General features: G+C 44.5%; 1 protein-coding gene across 1 annotated transcript in view; it reads right to left on the bottom strand.

The window, feature by feature from the left end:
* Positions 1–23,076, bottom strand: part of VPS33B (VPS33B late endosome and lysosome associated) — a 77,301-nt gene that overhangs the window by 51,105 nt on the left and 3,120 nt on the right. Inside the window, exons 2-7 of the mRNA XM_082253231.1 lie at positions 17,701–17,817; positions 17,442–17,522; positions 17,287–17,348; positions 11,976–12,025; positions 6,725–6,792; positions 6,590–6,635 (exon numbers count right to left, since the gene is read on the bottom strand). Coding sequence (XP_082109357.1) covers positions 6,590–6,635; positions 6,725–6,792; positions 11,976–12,025; positions 17,287–17,348; positions 17,442–17,522; positions 17,701–17,793 — 400 coding nt within the window. The 5' untranslated portion in view covers positions 17,794–17,817. The remainder of the gene's footprint in view (positions 1–6,589; positions 6,636–6,724; positions 6,793–11,975; positions 12,026–17,286; positions 17,349–17,441; positions 17,523–17,700; positions 17,818–23,076) is intronic.

The raw sequence follows: 23,076 nt of genomic DNA, 5'->3' as shown, positions 1-23,076 counted from the left end.
TATACAGACAGGTGAATTGGGGAAACTATCTGGATATCCCACCTTGGTTCTTTTGGATAGACTATGGAATAAAACGAAACAAGATCTTTAATACGTTGGATACACTAGATACTCCCAATTTCTTAACAATCATAATTTTGCAGAATTGTGTAAATTGGAGGGCTTTTCCGCTTGGTCTAAACATGGCTTGATGTATATACCACAATTATATGAGGGAACGCTACTGAAAGATTTCCAATCACTTAGAGCAGAGTTCGACTGTTGAATGTCCTGTTTTTCCAGTATTTGCAGTTGAGACATGCTATATCCGCTCAGACTAGGACCTCTTATTGGGCCTTATCTGACCCAGTGGTGCTGACCAGACTTTTGGGAGCCACAGTTAAGAAGGGCCTCAATTCCTCTCTATATAACTCTTTTTTTGACGCATATCTCCAAAGCAATGTCATTAGCCTGCAGAAAGGGGTGGGCGGAGGATATAGGTCATATATCTAATGAAGACTGGTCTACCATTTTAGACAATGTACTTAAAGTCTCCCTCTCATCTACACAAAAGCTTACACAGTTATTCATTTTACACCGTATGTATCGTACCCCTCTTAGGTTGCATAAATGGCAGAGGAGAGACCCGTTATGCCCTCGGTGTAAAATTCATAATGGCACGCTTCTACACATGTTATGGGAGTGCCCAAAGCTTACACGATACTGGACAATACTTGATCCTAAATTATGCTTACTGGGTTGTTTGGATGGATGAAGAGACATATCCTTCCCATACACAGCTTGCTATCCTAAGGGTATTGTTTCTAGCTAGGAAACTTATAGCGTGGAAATGCCTCTCCTCTTCTCCTCCCACGCATTCAGAATGGGTTGGGGAAGTGAATGGGATTCTTCTTCGGAGAATCTCACTTACAAACAGCCTGGAAAATTTGAACGTATATGGAACGCCTGGCTGGATGTTCCCGGTTTGGCCCCGGTACAACTAGTCTCTAATAGAATCCTAAGAGGACTGACCTCTTCCACTTGCAGGACACATAGTATAGATCCACTCATTATAATAGTCAGGTATTGATGATCCATTCCGCAATATTAAAGTACAATGGTGCCGGAGATGGCTCATGCATAGGCAATGTAGCGTGTAGTTTTCGTTTTAGTTTGCGCCAGTTTAGAACAAAAATTTCAAAAATGTAGTATTATCGGTAATATGTATATGATGAGAGGACTTGTCTTACTTAGCACCGGAGGTTACCACCTCTGCCCTACACACTTGACAATTCTGGCTGGCACTACGGATGGTATATAACTGGCTCTAGGCCCGGTGGATACCTGTTAGATGACCCCTTGTTCACTATGTGTCTCTTGTATTCATCTCGTTGTACCGTTTATTTTTTCAATAAAAGCTATCTGATTTAAAAAAAAAAAAAGTGGAGGTGAGTATACTGGGGAGTTAATTCTGCATTAAGTAATCTTTCAAGACTCGTACACACGCAACGATTGTTGGCCGTGAATTTTCGGCCAACGTCCGATAGGCCGATTGTCGGCTTGTTAGTATGATGCTTCCGACAACCGACTGCGACTTTTCGGCCGAACAAAATCTGGTGTGCAGGCTATAAAATTTTTGTTGGCCGTCAACAGAACGGCCCGATTGTTCCTCAGTCAGTACAGATTTCGGCAGACAAAAATGTGATGAGCAAGACTGGGCATGCTCAGAGAAGAAAAAACACACGAAAAGTAAACCAGAACATGACATCACTTCTGAAGTTGGTTTTTGTTGGCCGAGAAAATTTGTGTGCAGTCTAGAGCACATTTCAACCAACACAACAACACTGGACAAAAGACGGCCGATCGGTCGGCCAACAATCGTTGCGTGTGTACGAGGCTTTAGTTCACACTACCTGCATTGGAAGACTCTGTGGGTTTGATTTACTAAAACTGGAGAGTGCAAAAATCTGGTGCAGCTGTGCATGGTAGCCAATCAGCTTCTAACTTCAGCTTCTTTAATTGAACTGGAACCTGATTGGTTACTGTGCAGAGCTGCACTCGATTTTGCACTCTTGAGTTTTAGTAAATCAACCCCTGTGTTTTACCATGCAGGACGTCTTTGTTCTGGCCAGAGGTGCCTTGTGCTTTTAACCACTTGACCTCTGCACGATTTACCCCCCAATGACCAGGCCATTTTTTGCTTTTTGGCACTGCGTTACTTTAACTGACATTTGCATGGTCATGCAATGCTGATGTACATAAACGAAATACACATAAATTTTTCCCACAAATAGAGCTTTCTTTTGGCGGTATTTGATCACCACTGGTTTTTTTTTTTTCTTTTGTGCTATAAACAAAAAAAGACCGACAATTTTTGGGAAAAAACCCCCAAAAACATTATTTTTTACTTTCTGAAATAAAACATTTCCAAAAAAAAAAAAAAAAAGGAAAACAATCACATTTTATCATATAGTTAGGTCATTGTGTATTTTGCTACATATTTTTGGTAAAAAAAAATCCCAATAAGTGTATATTGACATGAAAGTTATAGCGTCTACAAACTATGGGATATACACTGGAATTTTAATTGTTTTTTTTTGCATACTAGTAAAGGTGGGGATCAGCGACTTATAGAAGAACCGCGATAGTATGGCAAGCAATCTGACTCTAAGCCCCCATTAAAACTGAATGCGGGTTTGAAATCATGCGGCTTTACTTGAAATCACACAATTTCAAAGCCGTAGGTCAGTGCAACTTCAGGTGCGACTTGGCAGACATCTGTGCACCTTCATGTACAGATGTCTATGCAAGTCGCATCTGGAAACACCAAAAATAGTTCAGGAACTTTTTTTCAAATCAGCGTGGCACTGCAAAGTCGGCGATGCACCAATTTGAACAGTTTCATTGCCAACAATAGGGTGCAACCTGTCATGCAATTTGGACCTGTCAAATCACATGACAAGTCGCCCCAGTGTGAACGGTGGTTAACTGACACTTTTGACACTTTGTGGGAACCAGTGACACTAATACAGTGATCAGTGCTAAAAATATGCATTGTCACAGTACTGGCTGACACTGGCTGGGAAGGGGTTAACATCAGGGGCGATAAAGAGGTTAAATGTCTGCCTAATGCTTAATTCACACCTATGCATGTTGCTTTTGAGTGTTTTAGCAGTGCTTTTTGCTGTGCTTTCTGCGTTTTCTTTTTTTTCATGGGTTTTTCATGCGTTTTTGATTCTTTTTCTTTTTATTTGGCCACTTTATTGTTGAGCAGATTAAATAATGCAAGACACGTCAAAAACGCATCAAAAACGCAGGATTTGTGTTTTTAATGCATGCCTATTAAAGTCCATTACATGCAAAATGCTGCATTTTGCAGGGAAGAAAGGCCCCAACCCTTTCCAAAATCGCAGAGGCAAAAAAATGACTTGATGTGAACGTGTTCCATAGGAACCTATGTTAAAAAAAAAAGGAAATGCATTCTTGCAAAAAACATGAAAAAACGCATTAGTGTGAACGAAGCCTAGGTTCACACTATGGCGACACGACTTGGGGGGCGACTGGTGAAGTCGCCATGCACCGCGACTTCGGCGCGACTTGCACGGACTTCACATAATGAAAGTCAATGCAAGTCGCTCCGACTTCTGTCAAAAGTAGTACAGGAACCTTTTTCTAAGTCGGAGCGACTTGAGTCGCTCCTATTAGAACGGTTCCCATAGCAATGAATGGACCGCGACTTGTCAGGCAACCAAGTCGCCTGACAAGTCGCGGTAGTGTGAACCGGGACTAACAGTGCTTGGTGCAGTCACTGTGCGATGTTTTTACCAAGGAATGTACCGGGTTTTTACTGGAAACAAAAACCGGCACATCCCCGATGACAGGACAAAGCTCTGTATTGTTTACATTCACAGAGCTCTGTCCTGTCAGCCTCTTCGCTGATCAGCGTGTGCTGGCGGTCAATCATTGGCCCGCACCCGCTGATCGGCTTGTACTGTGACTAATCACAGCACAGTTGGCAAACCCGCTACCCGGAAGTGCCGGATCACGTAGTAGATAAGTGATCCAGCACAGTAGGGCCGCTCTGCCGCCATACTCCTACGTGAGGCAGTCAGCAAGCAGTTAAACTGCACACCTGTTTATTTTTTTTATTTTATTTATTAAAGCGTTACAGTATGATATTTCATTAATTTCTATGCACCACAGCACAGTTATAGTGCATAGAAACGCAGGAAAAAATGTACCTGCAGGTGAGCTGTGGTGCAGGACAGAAAAATGCACATGTTGCAGATTTCTACACAGCAGCTCAAACAAAGGTTGCATTGAAACGTGCACAGAGCGCATAAAAAAAAACGAAGGTCTCTACACAACTGTGAACGAGTCCTTAATGAGGACAGAAACTAAGAAGACAAATCAGTTTTGAAAAGCGCTTCTAGTGGGCATTCTGCAGCTGATGTGTTGCCTGGGACCCACTTTATATTCATTCTACTGTGCTGTGTGGCTGCAAGGCAACCCACCTTATTAGCAGAGGTGCAAGCCACCATCAGGCAGCTCTTCCTGTGCCTAGACCTGCCCCACTGGTGACACTATCAGTGTAATCCAGTAATTAGCAGAAAAGGTTGGGATGTGCCTCTGATAAGGCCACTTTCACGCAGGCTTTCCGCTAAGGTCCGCCTGTCAGTTTTTCAGGCGACCCGATCAGATGCTCCATGCACCCCTATGGAGCAGTGGATGTCAGCCCCACTGCTATCCGATCCGATCCAGTGCGTAAAATCAGGACGTATGGAAACCCTATTTTTCCATCCGTCTGAAGGATTGGATGAAAACGGACAGGTGGTCCGTTTTCATCCGATCTCCCATAGAGGAGAGCGGAGATCTGACAGCTCCGTCTCTGCAAAGTAAGTGGAGACCGAGCGGTCATTCGCCTTCTCAGCGTGGATCGGCGGATCGATCTCCGCTCAGCAAAACGGAGTCCGTCAGGCGGAAAGCCCCTGTGAAAGGACCCTAATGGAAAACTCCTGACAGACTCCTGTGATGCTAAAAAGAGTATGCAAGTTGTCTTCTGCTTTAAAACAGAAATTATTTGCTTCATTACCAATTGCTCGATCACATTAAAACTGGACTAATAAATGCTAGTAAGACACCTAAACTTCTGGTAAACCATACCATCTAGGCCAGGGATCTTCAAACTACGGCCCTCCAGCTGTTGCAGAACTACAAGTCCCATGAAGCATTGTAAAACTCTGTCTGACATTCACAGACATGACTAGGCATGATGGGAATTGTAGTTCCTGAACAACTGGAGGGCCATAGTTTGAAGACCCCTGATCTAGACAATAGATGAAAAATACCTATCATTGCCCCTGCTCAGAATCTTTTCCTTTTGAGACTCTATACAGGGTTGTTAGAACCTCGTGGGTGCTGCCATTTTGGATTCCTCCAGGAGAGCAAAGTGCTGACTAGTAATTATATCCTATCAGATACAGTGTCTGTTCAGGCATTCAGGCAGTCACAGCTACTAAATACAAAAGCCGGCAGTGGAGATTCTTCCATCTATGCTGTTTAGCATAGGTGGGGGAAATGGACTGCTTTTCTTTTGTTACATGTGTGCCTAGCTTTACTCAACTTTAAGGCCCGGTTCACATCTGAGTGATAAAAAGCTCAGCTCTGAAGCTCCAAAAATACCCAACAAGCAAAATCCCATTCATTTAAATGCCCCCTGATCACAACTGAGCGTTCTGTCGCCTAAATCAAAACACTTGAAGCTCAAAAATTACACGCGCTTCTTTTTGGCAGATTACAAGCGTTTTTGGCCCCATAGACTTCAACAGAAACGCCAGAAAAACACATGTAAAATGCCCGTAAAATGCTCAAATTGCAGCTCTCCACCCCTAATTTCCTCCCTATCCTCCCCCTAGCGCTTTCTATTGGCTAAGAAAGAATGCCTCAAGTTGTAAAATGCTTGTAATACACTTATAAAGCACTTTAAAAAAGCTGCTTCAAAAAAAGCCATAAAAATGCCAGTAAATCGATACACTCAGGTGTGAATAGAGCTTCTAAAAGGTTAAATCCACCTTTTGCAATAGATTACACCTATATTTAGGGTGTAACATGTAATATGGTGTAAATGAATCCCCATCCATCCCCAAGCCACCACCACAGCAGATGGACTTGTAGTTCTCAATGGAACACAGGTTCGGTAGTCACCACACTCGTAGTCCATTGACACTTTCTCTTGCTCTCCAACTGAAGATCTGTAGCTCAGTACAGACAGAGAGCTGGAGGAAGAGTCAGCAGGGGCCTGGCATTGCACCACCAATTGTGGCTGCAATACTTTGCAGGCAGCTTTACAAAAAATAATAAATGGACATTTTTGTCCGGAAAACATACATTATGTGCACTTATTATTTTTATAAAAGATAGACTTCTAGTTGCTATGGCTGTGAAATTTCAGATTAAAATTACTCCTCGGAGCCTGCAAGGTTTGGAATCAGGTAGTTCTTGTTTCAGAGACCTATTTTCATGATTTTAAAGCACAACGACTTGCAAAGTAAAATCACTTTAATTTATTACATTATATGCAACTCGGTACAATTTTATAAACAACACTTACCACCATATATCCCCTCCTGCTCAAGGATCATGTCACATGTATAAAACTGTTGGACAAAGAAAAACCATGTAATTAAGGCTTAATAAAAAAATTAATTTTTATTCATTTGCAAATCATAAAAATGATAAAACTTACTTTTTGGGGGCTAAATATGATCTTGTACTTTCTACTGACTTTGGATTTCTTGTCTGCATTTACAAGCTCTGTAAATAAAAAATAATTTTTTATACAGCACAACCATGTTAAAGTTTGCAAAGAATGCTGGATTTGGCTAGGAAAGAACAACCTACCATATATACTCGAGTATAAGCCGACCCGAATATAAGCCGAGGCACCTAATTTTACCACAAAAAAACTGGGAAAACGTATTGACTCGAGTATAAGCCTAGGGTGGGAAATGCAGCAGCTACTGGACCCAACTGGACCACCACAAGACCCTAAACAGGGGCTGTGGGCATGGTACAGGAGATGCAGGGCTGTGGGCATGGTACAGGAGATGGTACAGGCATGGCACAGATATAGCACAGGCATGGCACAGATATAGCACAGGCATGGCACAGGTGGTACAGGAGATGCAGTGCTGCGGGCATGGTACAGAAGTCTCACTTACCTTTACCTGCAGTACTGCGGAGGAGTCTCACTTACCTTTCCGCCTTACTTTTAAAAATGGCGCCAACACGTCACTGCGCATGCGCCGTCTGCCTGGAAATAGCAGAACGCGTACAGGCTTTCCCAAGCGGCGGCGCATGCGCACTGACTGGGGAAAAGGTAAGTGAGACCGTGACTCGAGTATAAGCTGAGGGGGGCTTTTTCAGCATGAAAAAACATGCTGAAAAAGTCGGCTTATACTCGAGTATATATGGCATATACTTTTTTCTGGCGACAACATTCACTGGTTAAATAAGGCTCACAGTCTTTTTAGTGCTCCTTAGACACATATGTAAAAGGTATCTTTGTACAGGAGGAGAGCCATCTTTGTTTATTACATAGGCAGGTACTTCTTCCTGGTTTTGCCCTTGCCAATTTTCCTTTATTCCACTATAAGTCTACAAGACACGGCGCGTCCTAATAAAAATATTAGTCTCTCTGCAGTCTCTAATGACATGAAATAGTCACAAAGCCAGGTCACAAACAGACCATGTGACCTTCTAAAGTGTCTTTAGGTCACGAGTTGATAGGAGCAGCATTTTATGTTTTTATTTATGGCAAGAAAGAGAAACATTTTTTATCTAACATAGAAATGTAATTTATTATAACAAGGGCCATTTCGATTCATTTGAATTGTAATTTTTAAAGATGAGGCGCTTTAAGATTTTGCCCTCCCTGTTAGCAGAGGAGGACTCATTGAAATTTAGGGTCCATGCACATTGGGCATAAAAATAGTCAGTTATTTTGGCAGAGAAAAAAAAAAAAATAAAAAAATTCCCGTGCAGGCAAAGTGACGTACCGGTACGTCCCTAGCCTGTGAGCCAATAGGGGGCGAGCACGCACCGCCGGAGGCGCGCTCCCACCCCTGCTCATTCACGAACCCCCCTGCGCGAGTGACCGGCGGACCGGATGTCCGCCGGTCACTCGCGATCGTCAGTTACAGAGGGAGAAAGGCAGGCGGCTAATGTAAACAAAGCCGCCTGTCATTCTCCCTGGTGTAACAGCAGAGATCAAACGGTCCTGCTATGTAGGACCGTTGATCTCTGCTGTTACACACACACAGCCACATCCCTGCACAGTTAGAAGCACGCCCCTAGGGACACACTTAACCCCTCCTTCTCCAATAAAGTTAACCCCTTCCCTGCCAGTCATTTTTACAGTAACAGTGCATATGTATAGCACTGATTACTGTAGTAATGTCACTGGTACCCCCAAAAGTGTAAAAAATGTCAGTCAAGGGTCCGATCTGTCCGCCGCAATGTCGCAGTCCCTCAAAAAAAAAAAAAAAATCACAGATCGCCGCCATTACTCGTTAAAAAAACAACAAAAATGTTTCCCTTAGTTAGTAAACGCAATAACTTTTGCGCAAACAAATCAAAATACGCTTATTGCGATTTTTTTTTTACCAAACATTTGTAGCAGAAAACAAATTGGCCAAAAATGTTAAAAAATTTTGATTTTTACATTATTTTGGGGGAGATTTCATATAAAAAAATGTGAAAAATATTGTTATTTTTTCAAAATTTACGCTCTTTTTTTGTTTATAGAGCATGATCAAAAAAAAAAAATAAATAAATAAATCGCACAGGTGATCAAATACCACCAAAAGAAAGCTCTGTTTGTGGGAAAAAAGGACGTCAAATTAGTTTAGGTACAGCGTCCCAAGACCGCGCAATTGTCCGTTAAAGTCACGCAGTGCCGAATCGCAAAATAGGGCCTGGTCAGGAAGAGGGTAAAATCTTCCGGGGCTTAAGTGGTTAACATTTTTTCACAGGCGTTTAGAAGCTTTTAGCGTTTTTTTTCTGTCAGAAAACTCCTTTCAAAAACGCAATCCAGAACGTTTTTTACTGCCTCTAAGCTAAGCCTAAAATATGCCTCTAAACGTCCTAATGGGCATGGACACATAGGAAAACATTGAGCTGCTTCTATAGGCAAAATGCAAAACTCCTGTAGAAGCAGCGATTTTAGCCCCATGTTCACATTGGTCCGATTTGACATGTCAAATTGCATGTCAAGTTGGAGACAATTGCTGGCAATTGCACCGTTTGAATCGGCGCAAAGCCGACTTTGCGGTGCAGCACCGATTCCCAAAAGTAGTTTCTGTACTACTTTTGGTGACCATTTCAATAGACATTTGTGCAGGAGCCCGCACAGATGTCTGTGAAATCACCCCCGAAGTTGGACTAAAATGCTGGCTTGAAATTGTGCGAGTTCAGCTGAACTCGCATGATTTCAAAACGGTCTCAGTGTGAACCTAGGCTTTATGTTTACCACATCAGCTGCTATCTGCTACTTCAAGAAAAGCAGAAAAGCTCTGTTTTGCAGGAAGCTCTGCCTGAAGGCTGCAAATGTTTTATCTGATCATAAAGAAATAAAAAAAGTGCATATTTATCTTTTTGCAACAAATTTAAAAAAATATATGAAGAAAAAAACTTGCTAGGCAAGGGATGTTTGAGTAAACATTAGGGTATCATGAGTAGCGTGCCTGCAGGCTTTATTAAAGCATGTTTGGCTCCATAGGAAAAGAGTTAAATAAAAAGAAGTAAAGAACATAACTTGGGTGTAAACAAGTTTGAAATACCGTCTGCTAACTTAGAACAGACACAGTATATGTTTCTATAATGATATTCAGGATAGGAGTTAGTCATAATGATAGACCATAGGTGTTTAGACTAGGGATCGACCGATTATCGGCAACACCGATATATCGGGGGGCCGATATGCACTTTGCCTGATATATCGGAGTCGGCCCCTGACGTTACCGATATTGCCGATATTTTGGGAAAGTGCTGTACAGGAGTGATGCCTGCAGCTAGAGGCATCACCCCGGTACCGGCGTCCATAGCCGACGGTCGGCTGACTTGTAATAACAACCGATGTGGCTGAGAAGCCGTTCGGCTGTCATTACAAGGAGCGGGAGGGGACGCCACCCCTTCCGCGGCTCGCCCGGGTCTCTCGTCCCACCAGGAGACCCGGGCATCCTACTGCATGGACAGGCATTCGGCTGTGATCGGGTCTCCATGTAAAAAACCGTACTTGCCGCCAAATTCAAAACTTGGCGTTTTGAATGCTTTTTAAGTGCAGAGTAGGGGTTTGGGGACTCCCAGATCCCCCCACAACAGTACCTGTGAAAAAAAATAAAAATTAATTTTTTTTTTTAATGTCCGAAAATATCGGCCCATACTGGCTGATACCGATATCCGATGACCAAAATATCGGTATCGGCATTAAAAAAACAATATCGGTCGATCACTAGTTTAGACCAATTTGTTTAAAGTAGAACTATAGGCAATTTTTTATTCTTATTTTGGATAGAGCAAGTGAGGATTAAAACCCCTGTCAGATTTTTTATTTCGCCATCTGTGTCTCATTTCAGAGATTTACCTTCACTTCCTGTCCCATATCCAAACAGGAAATGAGAAGAAATCCCTGCAGATGAAGGGAATTCCTTGGGGACCCCCAGCTCACCAGAACTAGTGTCTCTATCTGAAGATTTCCCCTCTATTACTTTTCTGGGGACAACCCAAAATGTGGGATTTTCTGTTACTTTCACTTTCAATGATAATGGCAAACAGGACAAATGGAGAGGGTGAATCTCTTTAACAGGGGCACAGACAGCAATAAAAACTGACAGGTGTTCTAATCCATCTCCACATTATCCAAAACTGAAAAAAAAGTTTTTCCTTTAGTTATACTATAATAAAGCATTTCAAAGAATGCAGCAACTGATAAGCATTCACCTTCCATAAACTGAGCGCAGTCAGGAAAATGAAAGACGCTCGCTGTTTGCAATGGATTGTACCACCATGGTCCTATCTTTTTTTTTTAGAGAAGCAAGAATGCCCACTAAAAACCACCCAGCAAATGGTGCAAAAGGTCCTCAATGATTGATTGATTTCTTATCAGTAATCGCTACAGACAACAGCAACTAGAACAACAGTATAATTAGCACATTGAATTATGAAATCAAATAGGATTTGAATTGCAGATCCAGCTTGGATGTATGTAAGTATGTACAGTATGTGACATAACTGTGGGATTCCAGTAGAAGCTGGAAATCACAGTTCTAGACATCGCTACTCCAGTGATCTCCATTAGTTTCAGGGTCCCATGCTGAGAAACTGCTCAGCTGCCCTAAACACAGAGGCACAATCGCGTGGCATAGGCACCTTACAGAAAACACATTCCATTTTGTAATTGTCCAATCAGAGAATGCTTTGCATTCATTGAGAAAATGCAAAGTGTTCCCTGAATGGGGTCAATAACGAGAGGACGACAGCTGGGTTCACAATGCATTAGAACCCAGGACCCACAAGACAGTGAAGATCATTATAATAATCGGTGCCTACTACAGTGATTTCCAGTTTCCACAGGGATCCCACATGTATGGCACATACGTACTTATATTGGTCCAAGCTGTACCGATGTAACAATGTATAAATTGCCATACCTAAACTTCAGCTTTAAAATATCATACAGGGGACATTATGTTACATAAATTCAATTATGCTAAATATGGAACCGATTGAGGTAAAGGCAAATTTTTGCAAACTGAGCACTCTATGATTTCCCATAGCCTACAGAAAATATTGAAGCTAATAAAATGACTGCATTATACAAATCCCTTTTAGAATTTGACTGGCTGCAACGAACAGCATTACTTTTCTACACCTTAAAAAAGAAAGTTTAAAGTGATGGCAGGAGGATCTATAAGAAGGAATAAAGAAGATACACTTACTGGCGATATTCTTCACATGTTTAATACGAGGTCTTATTAAAAAGCACAATCTGGAGACAAAAATAACCAAAATGTTATTGCAAATAAATAGGGAAAGGGTAACAAAATGTAGTAAAACAGCAAACCCTAAAGAGCTTAGTTAGGAAAGTGCTCCATGTTGCATAATGTAAATGTATAAAGGTTCATCATTCATTATAATAATATGGGAATCATTGCAAAGACGCAGACTTCTTACATTTATAGCACATGCAGAAACACCCCATAAGACTTTAAAGAACAACTCCAGGCAATTGTTTTTTCCCATGCATGGGGCAGCGCTCAAAATGCATGGGTCAACTGCTGTTTTTTTCTAGGGGTGAGCACAAAGTTTATACTCACCTGATCCTTTGATCCTCCTGGAAAACCATGGTCCAGCGGTTGACTGTTCCTGTCTATGGAGCGTGCGGACGTCAGGAACAGTCCATTTTCAAGACCACTGGAGTGCAGGGGTTGCTGGTCCGGTCTCGTGCAGAGAGGATCGGTGGATCAGATAAGTATATCTCTGCTGTTCTCTCCCCTAGAATAAAATGAGCAGCTAACTCGTACAGTGCAGGCACAAGCCCACCACATAGAAAGAAAAAAAAAAAAAAAAGTTTGCCGAAGTTCAACTTTAAAGCAGAGTTCCATCCAGACAGAGAAGTTGGTTTACCAGTAGCGGAGCCAGAGGGCTAGCTGGGGTGGCAATTGCCACCCCAGACAAAGTCCTTGCCACCCCTACTGCCATCCCGCTGAAAACATTACACTCATAGGTAGGGCTGAACGATAGAGCATGGGCGATAGTCACATCGCCGAACGTACGATACTCAGTGGTTGTAGAAGGTAGCCGAACAGAGCCCGACATCTGTCCCACATGTTCCGTCTGCCTGCCTGCAGCTAGTTCTCCTGACTGAGTGGTGAGCAGCAGCGCCGTGAGCAGCTGCACAGCTAACCAATCACGCTTGCCTGCACACCTGATTGGTTCGCTGTGCCGCTACTCACGACGTGATTGGTTCGCTGTGCCGCACTCACCGCTCGGTCAAGAGAACTAGCTGCGGGGCAGACTGAACATGTGGGATGGATGTCAGGCTGTGTTCTTCTACCTTAGGTAAGTCTCTCTGCATTGAAGGGGACACGGCATGCTGGTCACTACATTGATGGGGGGGTACGCTGGTCACTACATTGATGGGGGGCATGCTGGTCACTACATTGATGGGGGGGGGGGGGTACGTTGGTCACTACACTGATGGGGGGCATGCTGGTCACTACATTGATGGGGGGGTACGCTGGTCACTACATTGATGGGGGGGTACGCTGGTCACTACATTGATGGGGGGCATGCTGGTCACTACATTGATGGGGGGTATGCTGGTCACTACATTGATGGGGGGGGGGGGTACGCTGGTCAGTGGTCACTACATTGATGGGGGGGGCATGCTGGTCACTACATTGATGGGGGGGCATGCTGGTCACTACAAAAGGTAGGTAAGAGACTACTACTGTAGTACTGTCTGACTGTACTAGTGACTGACTGAGTAGTGAGAAGTCTGTAAAGGAAAGGGGATCTATCTTATGGGGAACCTGCCCTTGCCCAATGCCTGGCCTGCTGACTGTAAGGGGGGGATCTATAAGGGGGACCTCACCTCACCCTGGCCTGCTGTAAGGGGGGATCTTTATGGGGGTCCTCATCTCACCCTGGCCTGCTGTAAGGGGGGATCTATATGGGGGACCAGGTCCCCCATATAGATCCCCCCTTACAGCAGGCCAGGGTGAGGTGAGGTCCCCCATATAGATCCCCCCTTACAGCAGGCCAGGGTGAGGTGAGGACCCCCATATAGATCCCCCCTTACAGCAGGCCAGGGTGAGGTGAGGTCCCATATAGATCCCCCCTTACAAAAGGCCAGGGTGAGGTGAGGTCCCCCATCAAGATCCCCCCTTACAGCAGGCTAGGGTGAGGTGAGGTTCCGTCCCCCATATAGATCTACCCCCTTACAGCAGGCCAGGGTGAGGTGAGGTCCGCCATATAGATCCCCCCCTTACAGTAGACCAGGGTGAGAGGAGGTCCTGTCCCCCATATAGATCTCCCCCAGTACAGTAGGCCAGGGTGAGGTGAGGTCCCCGGACCTCATCTCACCCTGGCCTGCATAGGAGGGGATCTATATGGGGGACGGGACCTCACCTCACCCTGGCATGCTGTAAGGGGGATCTATATGGGGGACGGGACCTCACCTTACCCTGGCCTACTGTACGGGGGGAAGTCTATATGGGGGACGTGTTGCTGCTACACTTTTCATTGGTTAAGCTGACACGCAGCTCCTTCGTGCTCCAAACGGCTCCAAAACAAAACATAATGCGGCAGCACACACAGGAAACTTATTTTTAGTGTAATTGAACACTTTGTATATTGACCCCCCAAAATAATAGCTTGCCACCCCTTTGCCACCCCTGTTTTAAAAGTCTAGCTCTGCCACTGTGGTTTACTAAAGGTAAATAGACTAGACTGTGCACGTTGCAAACGCAGTTGCTCCAGAGCTCAGTAAATAAGACAAAGCTCCACTTTGCAAAGAATACCCCTTCATATACAAGGAAAATAAAAAACTGTTTTTGCTTGCACATGATTGGATGATGGAAGGCAGTAGAGTTTGCCGTCTTTTAACTAAGCTCTAGAGCAACAGCACTTCCGAAGTTCACAGTGTGTTTACTTTTAGTAAATCAACCTCATAGAATATTCATGCGTGAACTGTTTTATTTATCAAATACATATTTTTTATCCTGTTTGGACAATCTTGCTATTTACACACAATTGCCACATTGCATAGTCAGGTTATATACACTATTCACTACTGCAGACTTGCAGCTTCCTTTGTCACCTTTGTCAAAGAGTATCATTGCACTGCTGTGGTCCTCCCTGTCATCTTTAATTACTACAAGCTGCCTAAAACATACCTATCAGCTCCCAGAACTTGAAACCATTGCATACAGGTGGCATTGTTTAACGCAATACATTATGGCTGGCTCTCAGAGATACTGAACTCTGGAAAATGTGTCCCAAAAAAAAAAAAAGGCAGGCAAAGGGCAAATAACTAATCACTAGCATTGCCTGTGGTCTCCATGCAGCCAATTCTTTCCCTCTTAAAGTGGTTGTAAAGCCTTAAGGTTTTTCACCTTAATGCATTCTCTACATTAGGGTAAAAAAACCTTCTGTGCTGCAGCCCCCCACTGATCCAGCGATGTGCACGAGCGCAGTGGTTCCAGTCGCTATCACTCTCCTCATTGGACAGATTGATATCAGCCGGAGCCATTGGCTCCCGCTGCTGTCAATCAAAAGCTGTGACACAGGAGCAGGGAGCGGGACCAAGTCCCGCTGTCTGTCTCAATGGATGCAGCAGTGGGACTCGGGAGCAAGCCTGTATGGATGCCCCAATGGAAAGCGACATTCCGTGGGAGCACCCAATGAAGAGAAGGGGCATGGAGCGCCAGCGGGGGACCCCAGAAGAGGAGGATCAGGGCTGCTCTGTGCAAAATGATAACACATAGCAGGTAAGCATAGGCATGTTTGGTATTTTTATTTAAAAAAAAATCTATCACTTCAACCCCTACAATACCGGGCACTTTCACCCCCTTCCTGCCCAGGCCAATTTTTAGCTTTGAGCGCGCTGTTGCACTTGAATGACAATTGCGCAGTCATGCAATGCTGTACACAAGCAAAATGTATATCTTTTTTTTTAAAACAAATAGAGCTTTCTTTTGGTGGTATTTAATCACAACTGGGTTTTTTATTTGTTGCTAAACAAATAAAAAAAGGCAGAACATTTTGAAAAAAAAAAAATAAGTTTCTGTTACAAAATTTTGTAAATAAGTAATTTTTCTCCTTCCCTGATATGCACTGATGAGGCTGCACTGACGACACTGATGGGGACTGATGAGGATGCACTAATATGCAACACTGATGGGCACTAATAGGCAGCACTGATAGGTGGTACTGATGGGCAGCCTTACTGGGCACTCACAGGTGGCGATGATGGGCACTGATGGGCAGTGCTGATGAGGAGGCACTGTTTGGCATCACAGGTGGGCACTGATTGGGATCACTGGTAGGCACTGGCAGGCATCACTGATGAGACTGCACTGATAATCAATGCAATGACTATCAGTGCAGACCCCCCCTGTAAGGAAAGCCGCTCTCCTCTACTCACACACTGTCAGAGTGAGTAGAGGAATGCTGATAACCGAGACTTCCTATTTACACTGTGATCAGCTGTGATTGGACACAGCTGATCACATGGTAAAGAACCTACGTCATAGGCTCTTAACCGTAGTCGGAGATGCAGGGTGTCCGAGCAACATACGGCACCACCGATCGCTGAGGCTTGTTCTGAAGGACATCATATGACGTCCAGTCAGAACAATGAAATCCCCGGGAAGGTGGTAATGACTTACTATACCTTGCTCTGCACTATGTCTCTGTGTGGAAGCAGCCATCCCGATAGAAGCAGGGAATTTGCTTCCTCGTGTCAGAACCTCGAGCAAGGAGAACACCACAGAAGTGACATCTCCAAATCTCCTGGGACTAGCAGTCAGAGAGCCCTAGATCTGACATTGCAGATATACAGCTATACAGCTATGAGGCTGTAGGTACAGGAGTGCCTAGGCACACTTACATACTAAAAAGCACAACATGAATTCCAGACACAAGGAACACTCTGCAGGGTTCTGTTTAGGCACATTTAACATTTCTAAATGTATCTCTAACTTAGCAGACCTTCACTTTTTGTTTTCAGTTCCATGGCTAACTCCAGCCTGAGCAACAACCGCGCCCCCCCCCCCCCCCCCTTCATTAAAATACCTTTTCTCTTCAGTCACATGACCTATGGGGTCATTTTCCACCCTGGTGGTAGGCTCTACACCTGTGCAGAACTCCATTCATGTAATGATGTGTGAGCATTGTACCGTACAGCAGTACTGTAAGCCCCAGCTGGCAAGATGACACACCCCTAGGGCTATCAGCAAGCGGGTTGAATGATGCCGGGCATCACTGAACCCAGATGACCAGTGGCAGCAGTGAGTCTACAGGAAACAGCACTGGAAAGCAATAGACTGCCTTTTTCTGCTTTCGCTATTGGTGGGTTATTTATATTTTTATTGTTATTCAGACCTGAAGTTGACCTTTAAAATATACCCAATGACTATTTGATGATTAACTGAAAAAAATAGTTTTTTTAAATATTTGTTTTCACTCCAACTTTAAAATCACACAATCTAATTACAGAGGGAAAATGGGATTTAAATGACTTACTGGTCAGCATTGGTGTAAATGGGTTTGTGGTCAAGCTTATACAATTTGTCAACATCATGTTGCTAAAAAAAAAAAAAAGAAAGGTGATAAAACAACGATCAATTTTACAGAGTAATACGCTGATACAAAGAGAAATGAACACATTGAAAACGTACCTTCAGTATTGACACATTGGCAATACGATCCAGTGGGCTCATCAGCTCAGGTTCAATAAACAAATCTTTTTTTCCAGGGAGCTAATTAGATATAAGATAGATATAAATGCTGCCTATATGAGCTTAATCAATCATAATAAAAAACAGACTGCCTGATAAAATCTCAGCCTACAATGGAACAATTCTTTAGAGACAATCAATATACACAGCAGGTACCTCGGTGGGTATCAACGCAAGACTGAAAGGCAAGGACCCATACCTGCTCCAGGAGGTAGATCAGCTGGTCTCGAGCCAACCTTTTAAGAATGGTGAAATCCGGTAAATTTGGAGGATCTAGCCTTTCTGATGCCATGTTTGTTGTTTATTGGCAGCACACCTACAGAAATAAGTTAAGGTCAATATCTCAGCAAGGTAATACCTAGCAGTAGGAGAATAATACTCTAGTTCAAGTCTTCAAGTCTATGCAATGTAAACATTACCTAGCAAAAAAAGTGTGCCTATTGCAAAACAGGAAACACTGGGGATATAAGAAACAATGCAAAATAAGTGTTTTAGCAGGCAGTATGTGCAGATGAGGACTGCAGAGGACATGGGGCAGTATGTGCAGGAGAGGAGTGCGGAGGGTATGCCATGGGGCAGTATATGCAGGAGAGGAGTGCGGAGGGTATGCCATGGGGCAGTATATGCAGGAGAGGAGTGCGGAGGGTATGCAATGGGGCAGTATGTGCAGGAGAGGAGTGTGGAGGGTATGCCATGGGGCAGTATGTGCAGGAGAGGAGTGTATGTCATGGGGCAGTATGTGCAGGAGAGGAGTGCGGAGGGTATGCCATGGGGCAGTATGTGCAGGAGAGTATTGCGGAGGGTATGCCATGGGGCAGTATGTGCAGGAGAGAAGTGCGGAGGGTATGCCATGGGGCAGTATGTGCAGGAGAGGAGTGCAGAGGGTATGCCATGGGGCAGTATATGCAGGAGAGGAGTGAGGAGGGTATGCCATGGGGCAGTATGTGCAGGAGAGGAGTGCGGAGGGTATGCCATGGGGCAGTATATGCAGGAGAGGAGTGTATGTCATGGGGCAGTATGTGCAGGAGAGGAGTGCGGAGGGTATGCCATGGGGCAGTATGTGCAGGAGAGGAGTGTATGTCATGGGGCAGTATGTGCAGGAGAGGAGTGCGGAGGGTATGCCATGAGGCAGTATGTGCAGGAGAGGAGTGTATGTCATGGGGCAGTATGTGCAGGAGAGGAGTGCGGAGGGTATGCCATGGGGCAGTATGTGCAGGAGAGTATTGCGGAGGGTATGCCATGGGGCAGTATGTGCAGGAGAGAAGTGCGGAGGGTATGCCATGGGGCAGTATGTGCAGGAGAGGAGTGCAGAGGGTATGCCATGGGGCAGTATATGCAGGAGAGGAGTGAGGAGGGTATGCCATGGGGCAGTATGTGCAGGAGAGGAGTGCGGAGGGTATGCCATGGGGCAGTATGTGCAGGAGAGGAGTGCGGAGGGTATGCCATGGGGCAGTATGTGCAGGAGAGGAGTGGGAAGGGTATGCCATGGGGCAGTATATGCAGGAGAGGGGTGCGGAGGGTATGCCATGGGGCAGTATGTGCAGGAGAGAAGTGCGGAGAGTATGCCATGGGGTATTATGTGCAGGAGAGAAGTGCGGAGAGTATGCCATGGGGTATTATGTGCAGGAGAGAAGTGCGGAGGGTATACCATGAGGCAGTATGTGCAGGAGAGGAGTGGGAAGGGTATGCCATGGGGCAGTATATGCAGGAGAGGGGTGCGGAGGGTATGCCATGGGGCAGTATGTGCAGGAGAGAAGTGCGGAGAGTATGCCATGGGGTATTATGTGCAGGAGAGAAGTGCGGAGAGTATGCCATGGGGTATTATGTGCAGGAGAGAAGTGCGGAGGGTATACCATGGGGCAGTATGTGCAGGAGAGGGGTGCGGAGGGTATGCCATGGGGCAGTAAATGCAGGAGAGGAGTGCGGAGGGTATGCCATGGGGCAGTATATGCAGGAGAGGGGTGCGGCGGGTATGCTATGGGGCAGTATATGCAGGAGAGGGGTGCGGAGGGTATGCCATGGGGCAGTATATGCAGGAGAGGGGTGCGGGGGGTATGCCATGGGGCAGTATATGCAGGAGAGGGGTGCGGGGGTATGCCATGGGGCATTATATGCAGGAGAGGAGTGCGGAGGGTATGCCATGGGGCAGTATGTGCAGGAGAGGAGTGGGAAGGGTATGCCATGGGGCAGTAAATGCAGGAGTGCAGAGAGTATGACAGGAGGGTATGACAGCAGACAGAGTTGGGCTCGGAGGATGCCCACGCTTATCTCTACTGGGAGCCTGTGGGTCATACATGATAGGCCTCACACACACTGGGTGTTTAGTGCAGGTGCATGAGATCCTGGTGTTTTTCTGTGGTTGGGAGCCCCACTGCCAGCACCCATGAGAGGCTGAGAGGACCTCTATGAGAGGCTGACAGCTGCTGCTGGAAGGTGCAAAAGGCATCACTAATGTTCAGTGGAGTATACACCTGAAGATGAATGCTCAGAACACAAACTGCGTGCATTCTGGGCATTCATCCCTGGGCACATACTGCACTAAATATTAGTAGCACGTTAGGTACACTGTCCAGCCACAACAACTGTCTGCCTCTCATACAGCGAGGATGGACAGTGCGTCTCTGCCTTTCGCCCACAAAAAATTCTGGGATATCATGTACCAGGGCTAAACACCCAGTGTGCATGAATGCCCCTTGGAATATGTTGCTGCGCCACTATCCATTTTTTTCCCTTGGGTGGAATTTGCAGCCACATGTACCAGGTGAATAGGATAGATACCCCATCATTTTTTTATTGCTGGAATTCATACACAGAGACATCGGCTCCACACCATGCAACATCATTCTGTATTATGCTGTTTTTCTCTTACCATATCCCTCCCAGAGATTTGCTTAACCACCAGTCTATGCTTTCAACCCAAGGCTCTTCTAAGGTAACATTATTAGGGCTTGTTTACATTAGTAATGCCCTCTGAAGAGTGATCTACAGTGGGGCATGTAAATGGTGGCTGTTAGGTGTTATGTTGTCTCCTCCCCGCCTGTTTTACCCTCTAAAATCCCACTCCATTGTGCTGCACTTGAACAGGTTGCATCCAGCAGGCGGTACTGCTCCTGCTGAAGGAAACAGGGGGTATAGTTATTGTCGTGACGTAAAGCAAATCACTGCACTCATACTTACCTAGGTGGGTGCAGCATCGGTCTGATGCTACATCTGTCCCCGGCACCTCTACACTGAGAACAATTCTCAGGGCTCCCTGAGCAGAGAGCTTGTTACTGTCAGTCATCGGCTCTCTGCTCTATCCCCCCCATGCTCACTGGAGGGCTGGGTTGTGGATGGGGCGGGAGTGGCTGGCTCCCTGAGAGGTAGAGCCGGGTGCGGGTCCAGGCATGTGGTCGCGATCTTGCCCGAGCCTGGACCAGCACGGTGATGTCAGCTGAAAACAGATCACAGGAGTGAAGAACGATCTGCACTCCTGTGATCCACAGGAGAAGTACAGCCAAACGAGCTTTAACCGGACTTCTCAAGATGAATTCCAGGCATGGAATATTTTATACAGTTAGGCCCCATGCACACAGGGCGTCAGAAAAAATGAGCAAAGCTATTTCTGACGTCAGGAAAAAGTGGTGTCAAAAATGCGCCTTTAGCAACATTTCGCATTGGTGTCAATGCGCATTTAAGCGCGTCGGCGCTTAGCAGCGTTTTTAAATAAACACAACCCTATTCTATTTGTGACCCAGGCCTCGACAAAACCCGGGCGCCAGGTCGCATTTGCAACTAGAATTAGCGACCTGGCGCCTGGGGTGCCCTGCAGAAGGTGTCCTGTCATTTTTGCACGGACTTCCGCGCACGGAGTGCACGGACTTCCGGGCCGTCCGAAAATTGAGGCCCCGGCTTTTCGGCCTACTTGAGATGAGAGGCTTCCAATGGGGAACTGGCGCCCTCTTGTGGTGGCCCGGAGTAATGACTGTTGTAATTACTGTTTCCACTGCCTGATTGTTCACAATGCATTACCATCTCCCTGTCCAGTTAGTTTCCTTTGACAGGGAGTGTGGTTATTTATTATTCATTTAATTTATTTTTTAAATGTAAAAACTAAATAATATTTTTTTCTTTTTAATTATTAAAAAAAATTAAAAAAAATATATATTTTTTTCCAATTATTAAAAAAAAAAAAATAATAATATATATTATATATATATATATATATATATATATATATATATATATAATATCTTTTTTTTTTCCTCATCGCCATGCCACAGCCGAAGGCCCCTTTCACACGGGCTGTCTGATCAGGTCCGCCTGTCAGTTTTTCAGGCAGACCTGATCGGACCCTTCATTCTCCTCTATGGAGCAGTAATCTGCCGCCATCTGATCCTGTCCTCCAAAAGCAGACGGATGGTGGTTCTCTTTTCTATCCATCCCGTGGATCGGATCAGATGGCATCGGATGGAAAGAGACAGACAGTCTGTTTCCATCCAATTGCGCTAGAGGAGAGTGGGGTTCTAGTCGTATTTATGTGTAAATTTAGTATCCGTTTTATTAAATAAAGCTTGGTTGTTAGTTTAAAAAAAAAAAACTGGCTCCTAACTTTTTTAGCTGGCTCCTAGATTTCAGGAAAATTTGTCAAGCCCTGTTGTGACCAATCACATTTTTTCTTTTTCACATTTTAAAAAATGCCTGACGCTGCTAAGAGCCGATGTACTGCGTTAAGGCGCGTTTAGCAGCATTGGGCGTTTTTACAGCTTAACGCTGCTGCTCCTGAACGCACTTGCCCTGGGTTTCTTTTGCAGCTTAAAAACGCCTATGCCACTTGGAGCTCCTAAAAGCCTGTGTGTGCATGAGGCCATAGAATAACATGGAGGGGTATTTTTAAGCTGCAAAAAAAAAAAAAAAAAATGTCTGACGCTCCTTACAGCAGCTGCAAAAACGCCCTGTGTGCATGAGGCCTTATACTAGACCAGCCTGAACCAATGTAACTTTGTATAGGGCATACCCAGGCCAATTTTCAGCTTTTAGTGTAATCCCAATTTGAATGACAATTGCGCAGTTACGCAACACTGCACCCAAACTAATTTTTTATCATTTTGTTCACACAAATAGAGCTTTCTTTTGGTGGTATTTAATTACCACTGGGATTTTTAGTTTTTGTTAAAAAAACAAAAAATACTGAACATTTTGAAAAAAAAGTTTGTTTTTCTTTGTTACCGCTATAACATTTTGCAAATAAATAATCTTTCTTCATAAATTTAGGTCAAAGTGTATTCTGCTACATTTCTTTGGTCAAAATAACCCAAATCAGTGTATATTATTTGTCTGTAGGGAGTTTTAGAGTCCACAATCTATGGGATATAGCTGAAAATTAATCAATTCTTATGTACTGACGGCCTATCTCATTTCTTGAGGCCTGAAAATGCCAGGACAGTACAAATACACCCCTAAAATTACCCCTTTTTTGAAGAAAAAAAAAAAAGTCCAAGGTATATAGTAAGAGGCATCAAGTTTTTTGAAGTTGTAATTTTTTGTTAGAATTTTTTGAAAAAAAAAATAAATAAATAAATAAAAAAAAATAATA

This window comes from Pelophylax lessonae (genome assembly GCF_965119305.1).
Source record: "Pelophylax lessonae genome assembly, chromosome: 4".
Lineage (NCBI taxonomy): Eukaryota > Metazoa > Chordata > Amphibia > Anura > Ranidae > Pelophylax > Pelophylax lessonae.
This window is presented reverse-complemented; position numbering and strand designations above follow the sequence as displayed.